Consider the following 12696-nt stretch of genomic DNA (forward strand, 5'->3'; position numbering starts at 1 on the left):
TGAGGGACATCCTGTACAACACAGGCCCTCTCAAGTGCAGCAAACCACTTGTTAATGTCATCCCCCTCCTTATAAGGGGGAACTATCTTATGCAGATTCCTGGAAACATGCTCTTTTGCAGGATGACTATGGGGAATACTGCTGCTGCCACCATGGGTTTCAAAACCCAACTTCTGTCTTTCCTTCTCTAGTTCTAATGACTGTCTATCCAAATCCAGCTGTTGCTTTTTAAGCTTCAGTCTGGTTTGTTCCACCCTCAACTTATTGAGTTCCCTTTCTAACAATCTGTCATCAGGGTTGGTGGGAGGGACATTCCTAGATACAGAGGTATGATGGGAATGAACAGAAGGAGACCTGTTCCTTACAGAGGGCACCCTAGCAGCTTGGCTAACAGAAACATCACTTCCACTGTGGTGAGAATAAATGCTCTTGCTATGATGTGAGACAACACTATTTGTATGGTGTGGCTCTTCATCATTACCAACTATGCTAGACTGTCTAGTAATGGGCAGGCTAAGAAGTTTCTTTCCTGAATCTTTTCCTGGGGGAGTCCCTGGATCAGATTGGGAACCATTAGCTACTTTTTCAACAGATGGGGCACTTTTAGCCTTATCTTGTTCTCTAAGCATGTTAAGTAACAATTCCAAGGAAGGATTCTTCCCTACACTCAAACCTCTCTCTATGCAGAGACTCCTTGCTCCTTTCCAGCTAAGGTTATCATATGCAATCTTGGACAGATCAACATTTTGGCCTGTGCCAGACATTTTCTAGAGAGAGTTAAAGTGATAGAATAAGAGAAAAAAGTTTTCAGAACTTTTTGAAAGACAGGAAAAAAAAACTTGTTAAACTTTTTAGAAAGTTTAGATGTACTTTTCAGCACTTAGAAAAGAGTGAAAAGAGGAAATGCAAAACTTTTTAGCTATGTGTACACACACTGAACTTGTTTTGTATATTTTTCTCTTATGAAAAGTACAATGACAAGAGTGGTAAGTAGTCTCAAAGAACTTATCCCACCGCTGCACAACCAATGTAGGAGGCTGGACTGGCTTGTAGTGAGTACCAAGGGGTATTTGCACCTTGCACCAGGCCCAGTTATCCCTTATTAGTGTATAGGGTGTATAGCAGCATAGGCTGATAGATAATGGTAGCTTAGCAGAGCAGCTTAGGCTGAACTAGGAGACGAGTGAAGCTCCTACAGTACCACTGGTGTCACTTGAACAATATCACAAGAAAACACAATACACAGATATACTAAAAATAAAGGTACTTTATTTTTATGACAATATGCCAAAGTATCTCAGTGAGTACCCTCAGTATGAGGATAGCAATTATACACAAGTTATATGTACACAATACCAAAAATATGCAGTATAGTCTTAGAAAACAGTGCAAACAATGTATAGTTACAATAGGATGCAATGGGGACACATAGGGATAGGGGCAACACAAACCATATACTCCAAAAGTGGAATGTGAACCACGAATGGACCCCAAACCTATGTGACCTTGTAGAGGGTCGCTGGGACTATTAGAAAATAGTAAGGGTTAGAAAAATAGCCCTCCCCAAGACCCTGAAAAGTGAGTGCAAAGTGCACTGAAGTTCCCCAAAGGACAAAGAAGTCGTGATAGGGGAATAATGCAGGAAAGACACAAACCAGCATTGCAACAACGATGGATTTACAGTCGAGGGTACCTGTGTAACAAGGGGACCAAGTCCAAAAGTCACAAGCAAGTCGGAGATGGGCAGATGCCCAGGAAATGCCAGCTGTGGGTGCAAAGAAGCTTCTACTGGACAGAAGAAACTGAGGATTCTGCAGGAACAAAAAGGGCTAGAGACATTCCCTTTGGAGGACGAATCCCACTCGCCATGGAGAGTCGTGCAGAAGTGTTTTCCTGCCAAAAGACCACCAACAAGCCTTGCTAGCTGCAAATTGTGCGGTAAGCGTTTTTGGATGATGCTGTGGCCCAGGAGGGACCAGGATGTCGCAAATTGCGTCAGGAGAGAGAGGGGATGTCGAGCAAGACAAGGAGCCCTCTCAGCAGCAGATAGCTCCCGGAGAAGTGCCAGAAACAGGCACTACGAGGATGTGTGAAATGGTGCTCACCCGAAGTTACACAAAGGAGTCCCACGTCGCCGGAGACCAACTTAGAAAGTCGTGCAATGCGGGTTAGAGTACCGTGGATCTAGGCTTGGCTGTGCACAAAGGATTTCCGCCGGAAGTGCACGGAAGCCGGAGTAGCTGCAAAAGACGCGGTTTCCAACAATGCAGTCTGGCGTGGGGAGGCAAGGACTTACCTCCACCAAACTTGGACTGAAGAGTCACTGGACTGTGGGAGTCACTTGGACAGAGTTGCTGGATTCAAGGGACCTCGCTCGTCATGCTGAGAGGAGACCCAAGGGACCGGTAATGCAGTTCTTTGGTGCCTGCGGTTGCAGGGGGAAGATTCCGTCGACCCACGGGAGATTTCTTCGGAGCTTCTGGTGCAGAGAGGAGGCAGACTACCCCCACAGCATGCACCAACAGGAAAACAGTCGAGAAGGCGGCAGGATCAGCTTTACAGAGTTGCAGTAGTCGTCTTAGCTACTTTGTTGCAGTTTTGCAGGCTTCCAGCGCGGTCAGCAGTCGATTCCTTGTCAGAAGGTGAAGAGAGAGATGCAGAGGAACTTTGATGAGCTCTTGCATTCGTTATCTAAAGTTTCCCCAGAGACAGAGACCCTAAATAGCCAGAAAAGAGGATTTGGCTACCTAGGAGAGAGGATAGGCTAGCAACACCTGAAGGAGCCTATCAGAAGGAGTCTCTGACGTCACCTGGTGGCACTGGCCACTCAGAGCAGTCCAGTGTGCTAGCAGCACCTCTGTTTCCAAGATGGCAGAGGTCTGGAGCACACTGGAGGAGCTCTGGACACCTCCCAGGGGAGATGCAGGTCAGGGGAGTGGTCACTCCCCTTTCCTTTGTCCAGTTTCGCGCCAGAGCAGGGCTAAGGGGTCCCTGAACCGGTGTAGACTGGCTTATGCAGAATTGGGCACATCTGTGCCCATGAAAGCATTTCCAGAGGCTGGGGGAGGCTACTCCTCCCCTGCCTTCACACCATTTTCCAAAGGGAGAGGGTGTAACACCCTCTCTCAGAGGAAGTCCTTTGTTCTGCCATCCTGGGACAAGCCTGGCTTGACCCCAGGGGGGCAGAAACCTGTCTGAGGGGTTGGCAGCAGCAGCAGCTGCAGTGAAACCCCAGGAAAGGCATTTTGGCAGTACCAGGGTCTGTGCTACAGACCACTGGGATCATGGGATTGTGCCAACTATGCCAGGATGGCATAGAGGGGGCAATTCCATGATCATAGACATGTTACATGGCCATATTCGGAGTTACCATTGTGAAGCTACATATAGGTAGTGACCTATATGTAGTGCACGCGTGTAATGGTGTCCCAGCACTCACAACGTCCGGGGAATTGGCCCTGAACAATGTGGGGGCACCTTGGCTAGTGCCAGTGTGCCCTCACACTAAGTAACTTTGCACCTAACCTTTACCAGGTAAAGGTTAGACATATAGGTGACTTATAAGTTACTTAAGTGCAGTGTAAAATGGCTGTGAAATAACGTGGACGTTATTTCACTCAGGCTGCAGTGGCAGGCCTGTGTAAGAATTGTCAGAGCTCCCTATGGGTGGCAAAAGAAATGCTGCAGCCCATAGGGATCTCCTGGAACCCCAATACCCTGGGTACCTCAGTACCATATACTAGGGAATTATAAGGGTGTTCCAGTATGCCAATGTGAATTGGTGAAATGGTCACTAGCCTGTTAGTGACAATTTGTAAAGAGAGAGCATAACCACTGAGGTTCTGGTTAGCAGAGCCTCAGTGAGACAGTTAGGCATCACACAGGGAACACATACCTATAGGTCACAAACTTATGAGCACTGGGGTCCTGACTAGCAGGGTCCCAGTGACACATAACAAACATACTGAAAACATAGGGTTTTCACTATGAGCACTGGGTCCTGGCTAGCAGGATCCCAGTGAGACAGTGAAAACACCCTGACATACACTCACAAACAGGCCAAAAGTGGGGGTAACAATGCTAGAAAGAGGCTACTTTCTCACACAACCCCCCCCCCCCAAATGAAGGACAATAAGGCTAACCTTGGCCAGTTGAGACTTTATTGTCTAAGTGGTGATAAGTAGAGAGTAGCTCTGCCATAGACTGGTTACTCCCTTTATCATCCACTATATGGTTACTTCCCTGTGGGGATGTAAACCACCCTGTTTGAAGTTTTTTAGCTAAGCAACAATGTGAAGATGTATTTTCAGAGTTTCTATCAGTAAGTTTTAGTTTAGAGCAGTGGGAATTATCCACTGAACCTATTTGTAATGATGGAAATGCCAGACAGGGATGCTGTCTCAGTAAAGCCATAGCTGGGCAAAAACTTTGTCCATATGGCTGGAAGAGAGAACAGGGATGCTGTTTCTCTTTAGTTGGAGCAGGGCAGGGATGCTGTCCTATGAGCTCCACACTAGGGCAGGGATGCTGTCCTAAGTGTTGTGAGGTAGTGCAGGGTTTCTGCACTAAAGTTTCTCTCGGAGGGTTGGAGGGATGCTCCATGTTAACTAAAATGGTGCTCTTTTTCTCACCAATGTTAGTTATCCCACAGAGAGGTACTTCCACCTCAGGGAGTACAGTTTTGCCAACTGATGATTCCCTTGGAACAGGTGCCACCCCAGGAGAGGTTTCTCCCACCACAGGAATGGTCTCCTGAATGGTAGGGTGGTTAGGGGATACTGTGATACCCTTTTTACCTGTTGATGGAGAGGGATCCAGAGTTTTCAGGCCTTCTCTCCTGTGCTTTTTCATTTCAGTAGAAATGAGAGGGAACAATTCCTCAGGGATGCCCAGCATGGCTGCATGGGCATAAAACTCTACATCAGCCCAACCTGAGGCCTCTAGGTCATTACCTAAGAGACAGTCTACAGGTAAGCTAGGTGATACCACCACCTGCTTAGGGACAGTAACTCCACCCCAACTAAACTGAATTATAGCTAAGGGAAGAAACTTAGTGGAGTTATGGACATCAATAATCTTATACTGTTGTCCAATGATGTGTTGTTCAGGATGCACTAGGTTTTCAGTCACCAAAGTGATACTGGCACCTGTGTCCCTGTAGGCCAAGGCCTCAACACCATTTATTGAAACTGTCTGCCTGTACTTATCCAATGTAAGGGGACAAGCAGCCAGTGTGGCAAGGCCAATGCCACTAGGTGTGACAGAAACTGTCTTGGGACTGACTACCCCAGTTTCTACTATGGACCCATAAGTGAACCCAACTACACCCTTAACTTGACTGTTGCCAGCAGTCCCACCACTAGTACCACTACTGCTAGGGGCACTAGAGCTTGATGTATTAGTGGTGGTAGGCTCAGGGGGTTTACCTGGACAGGACTTATCCCCTGGCCTATGGCCTCTATTTTTACACACAAATCACCAAGGCTTTTTAAATTGTGTAGGTTGAGAAGAAGAGGAAGAATTTGTTTTATCCCCACCCCCTGAAGAGTGTTTAAGATTTGAAGTGGAATCTTTGGTTTTACCCTTATCCCCATGCTTATCTTGAGATTTTTCACCATCGTTCTTCTTATTGTTCTCTTTGTCACCCCCTGTATGAACTTTTCTGTTCACCCTTGTTCTGACCCATTTGTCTGCCTTCTTTCCCAATTCTTGGGGAGAGGTCAGATCAGAGTCCACCAAGTACTGGTGCAACAAATCAGACACACAATTATTAAGAATATGCTCTCTCAGGATCAAGTTATACAGGCTGTCATAATCAGTAACTTTACTGCCATGTAACCACCCCTCCAAGGCTTTCACTGAATGGTCAATGAAATCAACCCAGTCTTGTGAAGACTCCTTTTTGGTCTCTCTGAACTTTATCCTGTATTGTTCAGTGGTTAAGCCATAACCATCCAGGAGTGCATTCTTAAGAACTGTAAAATTATTGGCATCACTTTCTTTCACAGTAAGGAGCCTATCCCTACCTTTTCCACTAAATGATAGCCATAGGATAGCAGCCCACTGCCTTTGAGGGACATCCTGTACAACACAGGCCCTCTCAAGTGCAGCAAACCACTTGTTAATGTCATCCCCCTCCTTATAAGGGGGAACTATCTTATGCAGATTCCTGGAAACATGCTCTTTTGCAGGATGACTATGGGGAATACTGCTGCTGCCACCATGGGTTTCAAAACCCAACTTCTGTCTTTCCTTCTCTAGTTCTAATGACTGTCTATCCAAATCCAGCTGTTGCTTTTTAAGCTTCAGTCTGGTTTGTTCCACCCTCAACTTATTGAGTTCCCTTTCTAACAATCTGTCATCAGGGTTGGTGGGAGGGACATTCCTAGATACAGAGGTATGATGGGAATGAACAGAAGGAGACCTGTCCCTTACAGAGGGCACCCTAGCAGCTTGGCTAACAGAAACATCACTTCCACTGTGGTGAGAATAAATGCTCTTGCTATGATGTGAGACAACACTATTTGTATGGTGTGGCTCTTCATCATTACCAACTATGCTAGACTGTCTAGTAATGGGCAGGCTAAGAAGTTTCTTTCCTGAATCTTTTCCTGGGGGAGTCCCTGGATCAGATTGGGAACCATTAGCTACTTTTTCAACAGATGGGGCACTTTTAGCCTTATCTTGTTCTCTAAGCATGTTAAGTAACAATTCCAAGGAAGGATTCTTCCCTACACTTAAACCTCTCTCTATGCAGAGACTCCTTGCTCCTTTCCAGCTAAGGTGATCATATGCAATCTTGGACAGATCAACATTTTGGCCTGTGCCAGACATTTTCTAGAGAGAGTTAAAGTGATAGAATAAGAGAAAAAAGTTTTCAGAACTTTTTGAAAGACAGGAAAAAAAAACTTGTTAAACTTTTTAGAAAGTTTAGATGTACTTTTCAGCACTTAGAAAAGAGTGAAAAGAGGAAATGCAAAACTTTTTAGCTATGTGTACACACACTGAACTTGTTTTGTATATTTTTCTCTTATGAAAAGTACAATGACAAGAGTGGTAAGTAGTCTCAAAGCACTTATCCCACCGCTGCACAACCAATGTAGGAGGCTGGACTGGCTTGTAGTGAGTACCAAGGGGTACTTGCACCTTGCACCAGGCCCAGTTATCCCTTATTAGTGTATAGGGTGTATAGCAGCATAGGCTGATAGATAATGGTAGCTTAGCAGAGCAGCTTAGGCTGAACTAGGAGACGAGTGAAGCTCCTACAGTACCACTAGTGTCACTTGCACAATATCACAAGAAAATACAATACACAGATTTACTAAAAATAAAGGTACTTTATTTTTATGACAATATGCCAAAGTATCTCAGTGAGTACCCTCAGTATGAGGATAGCAATTATACACAAGTTATATGTACACAATACCAAAAATATGCAGTATAGTCTTAGAAAACAGTGCAAACAATGTATAGTTACAATAGGATGCAATGGGGACACATAGGGATAGGGGCAACACAAACCATATACTCCAAAAGTGGAATGTGAACCACGAATGGACCCCAAACCTATGTGACCTTGTAGAGGGTCGCTGGGACTATTAGAAAATAGTAAGGGTTAGAAAAATAGCCCTCCCCAAGACCCTGAAAAGTGAGTGCAAAGTGCACTGAAGTTCCCCAAAGGACAAAGAAGTCGTGATAGGGGAATAATGCAGGAAAGACACAAACCAGCATTGCAACAACGATGGATTTACAGTCGAGGGTACCTGTGGAACAAGGGGACCAAGTCCAAAAGTCACAAGCAAGTCGGAGATGGGCAGATGCCCAGGAAATGCCAGCTGTGGGTGCAAAGAAGCTTCTACTGGACAGAAGAAGCTGAGGATTCTGCAGGAACAAAAAGGGCTAGAGACTTACCCTTTGGAGCACGGATCCCTCTCGCCGTGCAGAGTCGAGCAGAAGTGTTTTCCCGCCAAAAGACTGCCAACAAGCCTTGCTAGCTGCAAATCGTGCGGTAAGTGTTTTTGGATGCTGCTGTGGCCCAGGAGGGACCAGGATGTCGCAAATTGCGTCAGGAGAGAGAGGGATTATCGAGCAAGACAAAGAGCCCTCTCAGCAGCAGGTAGCCCCCAGAGAAACGCCAGAAACAGGCACTACAAGGATGTGTGAAACGGTGCTCACCCGTAGTTACACAAAGGAGTCCCACGTCGCCGGAGACCAACTTAGAAAGTTGTGCAATGCAGGTTAGAGTGCCGTGGATCTAGGCTTGGCTGTGCACAAAGGATTTCTGCCGGAAGTGCATGGAAGCCGGAGTAGCTGCAAAAGATGCAGTTTCCAATAATACAGTCTGGCGTGGGGAGGCAAGGACTTACCTCCACCAAACTTGGACTGAAGAGTCACTGGACTGTGGGAGTCACTTGGACAGAGTTGCTGGATTCAAGGGACCTCGCTCGTCATGCTGAGAGGAGACCCAAGGGACCGGTAATGTAGTTCTTTGGTGCCTGCGGTTGCAGGGGGAAGATTCCGTCGACCCACAGGAGATTTCTTCGGAGCTTCTAGTGCAGAGAGGAGGCAGACTACCCCCACAGCATGCACCAACAGGAAAACAGTCGAGAAGGCGGCAGGATCAGCGTTACAGAGTTGCAGTGGTCGTCTTAGCTACTTTGTTGCAGTTTTGCAGGCTTCCAGCGCGGTCAGCAGTCGATTCCTTGTCAGAAGGTGAAGAGAGAGATGCAGAGGAACTCTGATGAGCTCTTGCATTCGTTATCTAAAGTTTCCCCAGAGACAGAGACCCTAAATAGCCAGAAAAGAGGGTTTGGCTACCTAGGAGAGAGGATAGGCTAGCAACACCTGAAGGAGCCTATCAGAAGGAGTCTCTGACGTCACCTGGTGGCACTGGCCACTCAGAGCAGTCCAGTGTGCCAGCAGCACCTCTGTTTCCAAGATGGCAGAGGTCTGGAGCACACTGGAGGAGCTCTGGACACCTCCCAGGGGAGGTGCAGGTCAGGGGAGTGGTCACTCCCCTTTCCTTTGTCCAGTTTCGTGCCAGAGCAGGGCTAAGGGGTCCCTGAACCGGTGTAGACTGGCTTATGCAGAATTGGGCACATCTGTGCCCATGAAAGCATTTCCAGAGGCTGGGGGAGGCTACTCCTCCCCTGCCTTCACACCATTTTCCAAAGGGAGAGGGTGTAACACCCTCTCTCAGAGGAAGTTCTTTGTTCTGCCATCCTGGGACAAGCCTGGCTTGACCCCAGGGGGGCAGAAACCTGTCTGAGGGGTTGGCAGCAGCAGCAGCTGCAGTGAAACCCCAGGAAAGGCAGTTTGGCAGTACCAGGGTCTGTGCTACAGACGACTGGGATCATGGGATTGTGCCTACTATGCCAGGATGGCATAGAGGGGGCAATTCCATGATCATAGACATGTTACATGGCCATATTCGGAGTTACCATTGTGAAGCTACATATAGGTAGTGACCTATATGTAGTGCACGCGTGTAATGGTGTCCCCGCACTCACAAAGTCCGGGGAATTGGCCCTGAACAATGTGGGGGCACCTTGGCTAGTGCCAGGGTGCCCTCACACTAAGTAACTTTGCACCTAACCTTTACCAGGTAAAAGTTAGACATATAGGTGACTTATAAGTTACTTAAGTGCAGTGTAAAATGGCTGTGAAATAACGTGGACGTTATTTCACTCAGGCTGCAGTGGCAGGCCTGTGTAAGAATTGTCAGAGCTCCCTATGGGTGGCAAAAGAAATGCTGCAGCCCATAGGGATCTCCTGGAACCCCAATACCCTGGGTACCTCAGGACCATATACTAGGGAATTATAAGGGTGTTCCAGTATGCCAATGTGAATTGGTGAAATGGTCACTAGCCTGTTAGTGACAATTTGTAAAGAGAGAGCATAACCACTGAGGTTCTGGTTAGCAGAGCCTCAGTGAGACAGTTAGGCATCACACAGGGAACACATACCTATAAGTCACAAACTTATGAGCACTGGGGTCCTGACTAGCAGGGTCCCAGTGACACATAACAAACATACTGAAAACATAGGGTTTTCACTATGAGCACTGGGTCCTGGCTAGCAGGATCCCAGTGAGACAGTGAAAACACCCTGACATACAACCACAAACAGGCCAAAAGTGGGGGTAACAAGGCTAGAAAGAGGCTACTTTCTCAGACACAGCTATATTTCAAATGGGTCCCTTAGTACGGAGAATATAAGGTCATGCATCTCCACTATACACCTACCACATCCGACTATGTCATCCATGAATCTTAGTGATTTTTTCACAGACACAAGACCATGGTGGAGCATTTCTGTTAGTTGGAACAGACATGGTGTTCTTAGTGGGCACTAGGGGGCGCATGTGAGGTGACACTGGAGTAGGTGCTGCCCCATTTCTCATGATTAAACCCCACGGTCTTCAAAGTGAAATATTTTTGTATACGTTTGTGTGGGACTCAATGCAGCAGACAGGTGTCTGTGAACACTACAGGAATGTCAGATATGTGTATCTGATGTATACTTGGTTAGGGCACCACTTGGGTGGCATTGGATTTAGGTTCTTCCAGAGGCTGACACACCATGAGTTACGTGGGACTGTGCCTATATGTGACTTCCTCAACATGACCATAGCCTATCCCATTGACATACCTGTGCACATCTTTGTTTGGGGTAATGTATGTGTGTGATCTGTATTTAGTTGTCAACCTGTGGACACTTGTAGTGATTTGTGAGCAGCTTCGCCATGCAAAGGAGACTTGGCTCCACCTGTCCACACGTGGTTTGCCAGTCAGGGTGTTGCTGTGATATGTAGATTTGGGTGCATACGTATGTGACATGCAATGTGTGCAGTGTGGTGTGGCATGTGGCTTATGTGTTGTTGCCTGTACATCTCTGTGGCCCTGCCCATGTGTATTTCTTGTTGAGTTTGTCTGGCTTGTCCTTGCTGGTTAGTGTGTTGTGTGGTATGATTGGTATGGTGACATACCTATGAGTAGCCCATTACTATATTCGCCATCCTGGAACCGCTGGTTGATGGTGCAATGGCAAAAGATATATGCGTCATGGACTCTGTCGGAATATTTCGCCAGGATGTTTCTGAAGAGCTCACGGTGGTCCATGATAGCCTGCACATTTCGGTTCCTGTAGAGGTGTTGCGTTGCTGCAGGTGACACCAGTTGGACTTCGGTACTGTTCATTGCACCCAGCACATGTGGAAAGCCAGTTATCTGATAGAAACCTTGCTTGGTCCCATACTGCAGCTGCTGGGTGTTTGAGAAGCAGATGTGTTGTGACGTGAGGTGTAGGATTGCGTCCAGGACCTTTGGTAGGCAGACCGAAAAGGATGATAGGGAGATACCAGCCACTAATGCACCCGTTGTCTGGAATGATCCAGACACCATCATGTTGAGGACAGCGAGGAATTTTGTAATGGGTGGGATGTTATGGGGAGTTTGCAGCCTTGCCGTGATATGTGGTGCTATCAGGTGCAGCAGGCGTACATTGGACTCCCGGTTGAGTCTGTATACCCAGACCAGATCTTGTTCCCTCATTCCTAAAATGGTGATTCGCTGTCTAACAATTCTCTCCTTCCTTCTGCACTGTCTCTGTGGCTGTTGTGGTGGGGTTTGAGGTTGCCACAGTGGTGGTGGTTGGATCTGCTGTCTTTGCAGACGTCTGCAGCATGTGCCAAGCTGGAGTAGTAGAACTTCCATGTTGTCCTGGCAGTTTCCAAGGCTCCGTCTGGGTTTTTTCTATGAGTGGTGGTGTGTGAGCCTCTTTTTAACGCCTGGGTCTGATCAGGCGTTAATGTTTTGCGCTATTCGGACTTAGCTCAATTTTTTCAGTCCGCTTCCCTCGTTAGCGCCATTTTTGCATCGAGGGATAAATATGGCACTAAGGGGTTAGCGTTGTGTTTAGGGTGAGAACGTCTACCTGGCAATTCATTGGCGCAAGGTGCTTTCGTGCATCCTAAACATGGCGCTAACTCCAATATTTTGATGCTAGACGGGTCTAGCATCAAAATATAAATAAGGAGCTAGCTATGCACCATTTTATCGTCAACATTTTTTATGCTAATACGGCACAAGCCAAGCATAAATATGCACCTTGGTGTTTGTAAACTTGCGGTCTCTGTTCACTTTACTCAGCTTTACATTATAAAAGCGAACTTAAAGTGAGAGAACCTTTGTTGGAAGTTTGCCTTTGTCACTTTTATAGCAACAATTACTTAAGTTGCTGAGGACAAAAGCTTACAACATGCATCATTAAAATATTGCGTCTTTCTTTTCAGAATACATTCTGGCCCTTCTGCTTTTCTGCATCTTTTCTGCTACCCACCCACTTGCACACTACACCTGACTGTCTTAAATGGTTAGGGTCTGCTTTGACGTGCTGCCATTGTTTAACAGGCAGGCTTCAGGGCACTTGGCTTATATATCGGTGCCTTTCCTCGCTACCTACATGGATGTGTGACAGCACTGACACCACTCACTATCCATATTTTGTTTCCCAGGTCTTGTTGTGTGGTGTAGGTGTTGCCTAGATCAATATATTTTTAGGTTAAGCTCCAGTGCCAATTAGCATTTGGCCATGACACGCTGTAGGAGGCTGGACTGGCTTGTAGTGAGTACCAAGGGGTACTTGCACCTTGCACCAGGCCCAGTTATCCCTTATTAGTGTATAGGGTGTCTAGCA

At 46.8% G+C, this 12696-nt stretch overlaps 1 protein-coding gene across 1 annotated transcript in view; it reads right to left on the reverse strand.

Annotated features, from left to right (window-relative positions):
- The window catches only part of LOC138301492 (putative nuclease HARBI1), a 30465-nt gene extending 18751 nt beyond the window's left edge, over positions 1–11714 (reverse strand). The window contains exon 1 of the mRNA XM_069242004.1: positions 10988–11714. Within this exon, the coding sequence (XP_069098105.1) occupies positions 10988–11714 (727 nt within the window). The remainder of the gene's footprint in view (positions 1–10987) is intronic.
- Between the last annotated feature and the right edge of the window lie 982 nt (positions 11715–12696).

This window comes from Pleurodeles waltl, chromosome 6 (genome assembly GCF_031143425.1).
Source record: "Pleurodeles waltl isolate 20211129_DDA chromosome 6, aPleWal1.hap1.20221129, whole genome shotgun sequence".
Taxonomy (NCBI): Eukaryota; Metazoa; Chordata; class Amphibia; order Caudata; family Salamandridae; genus Pleurodeles; species Pleurodeles waltl.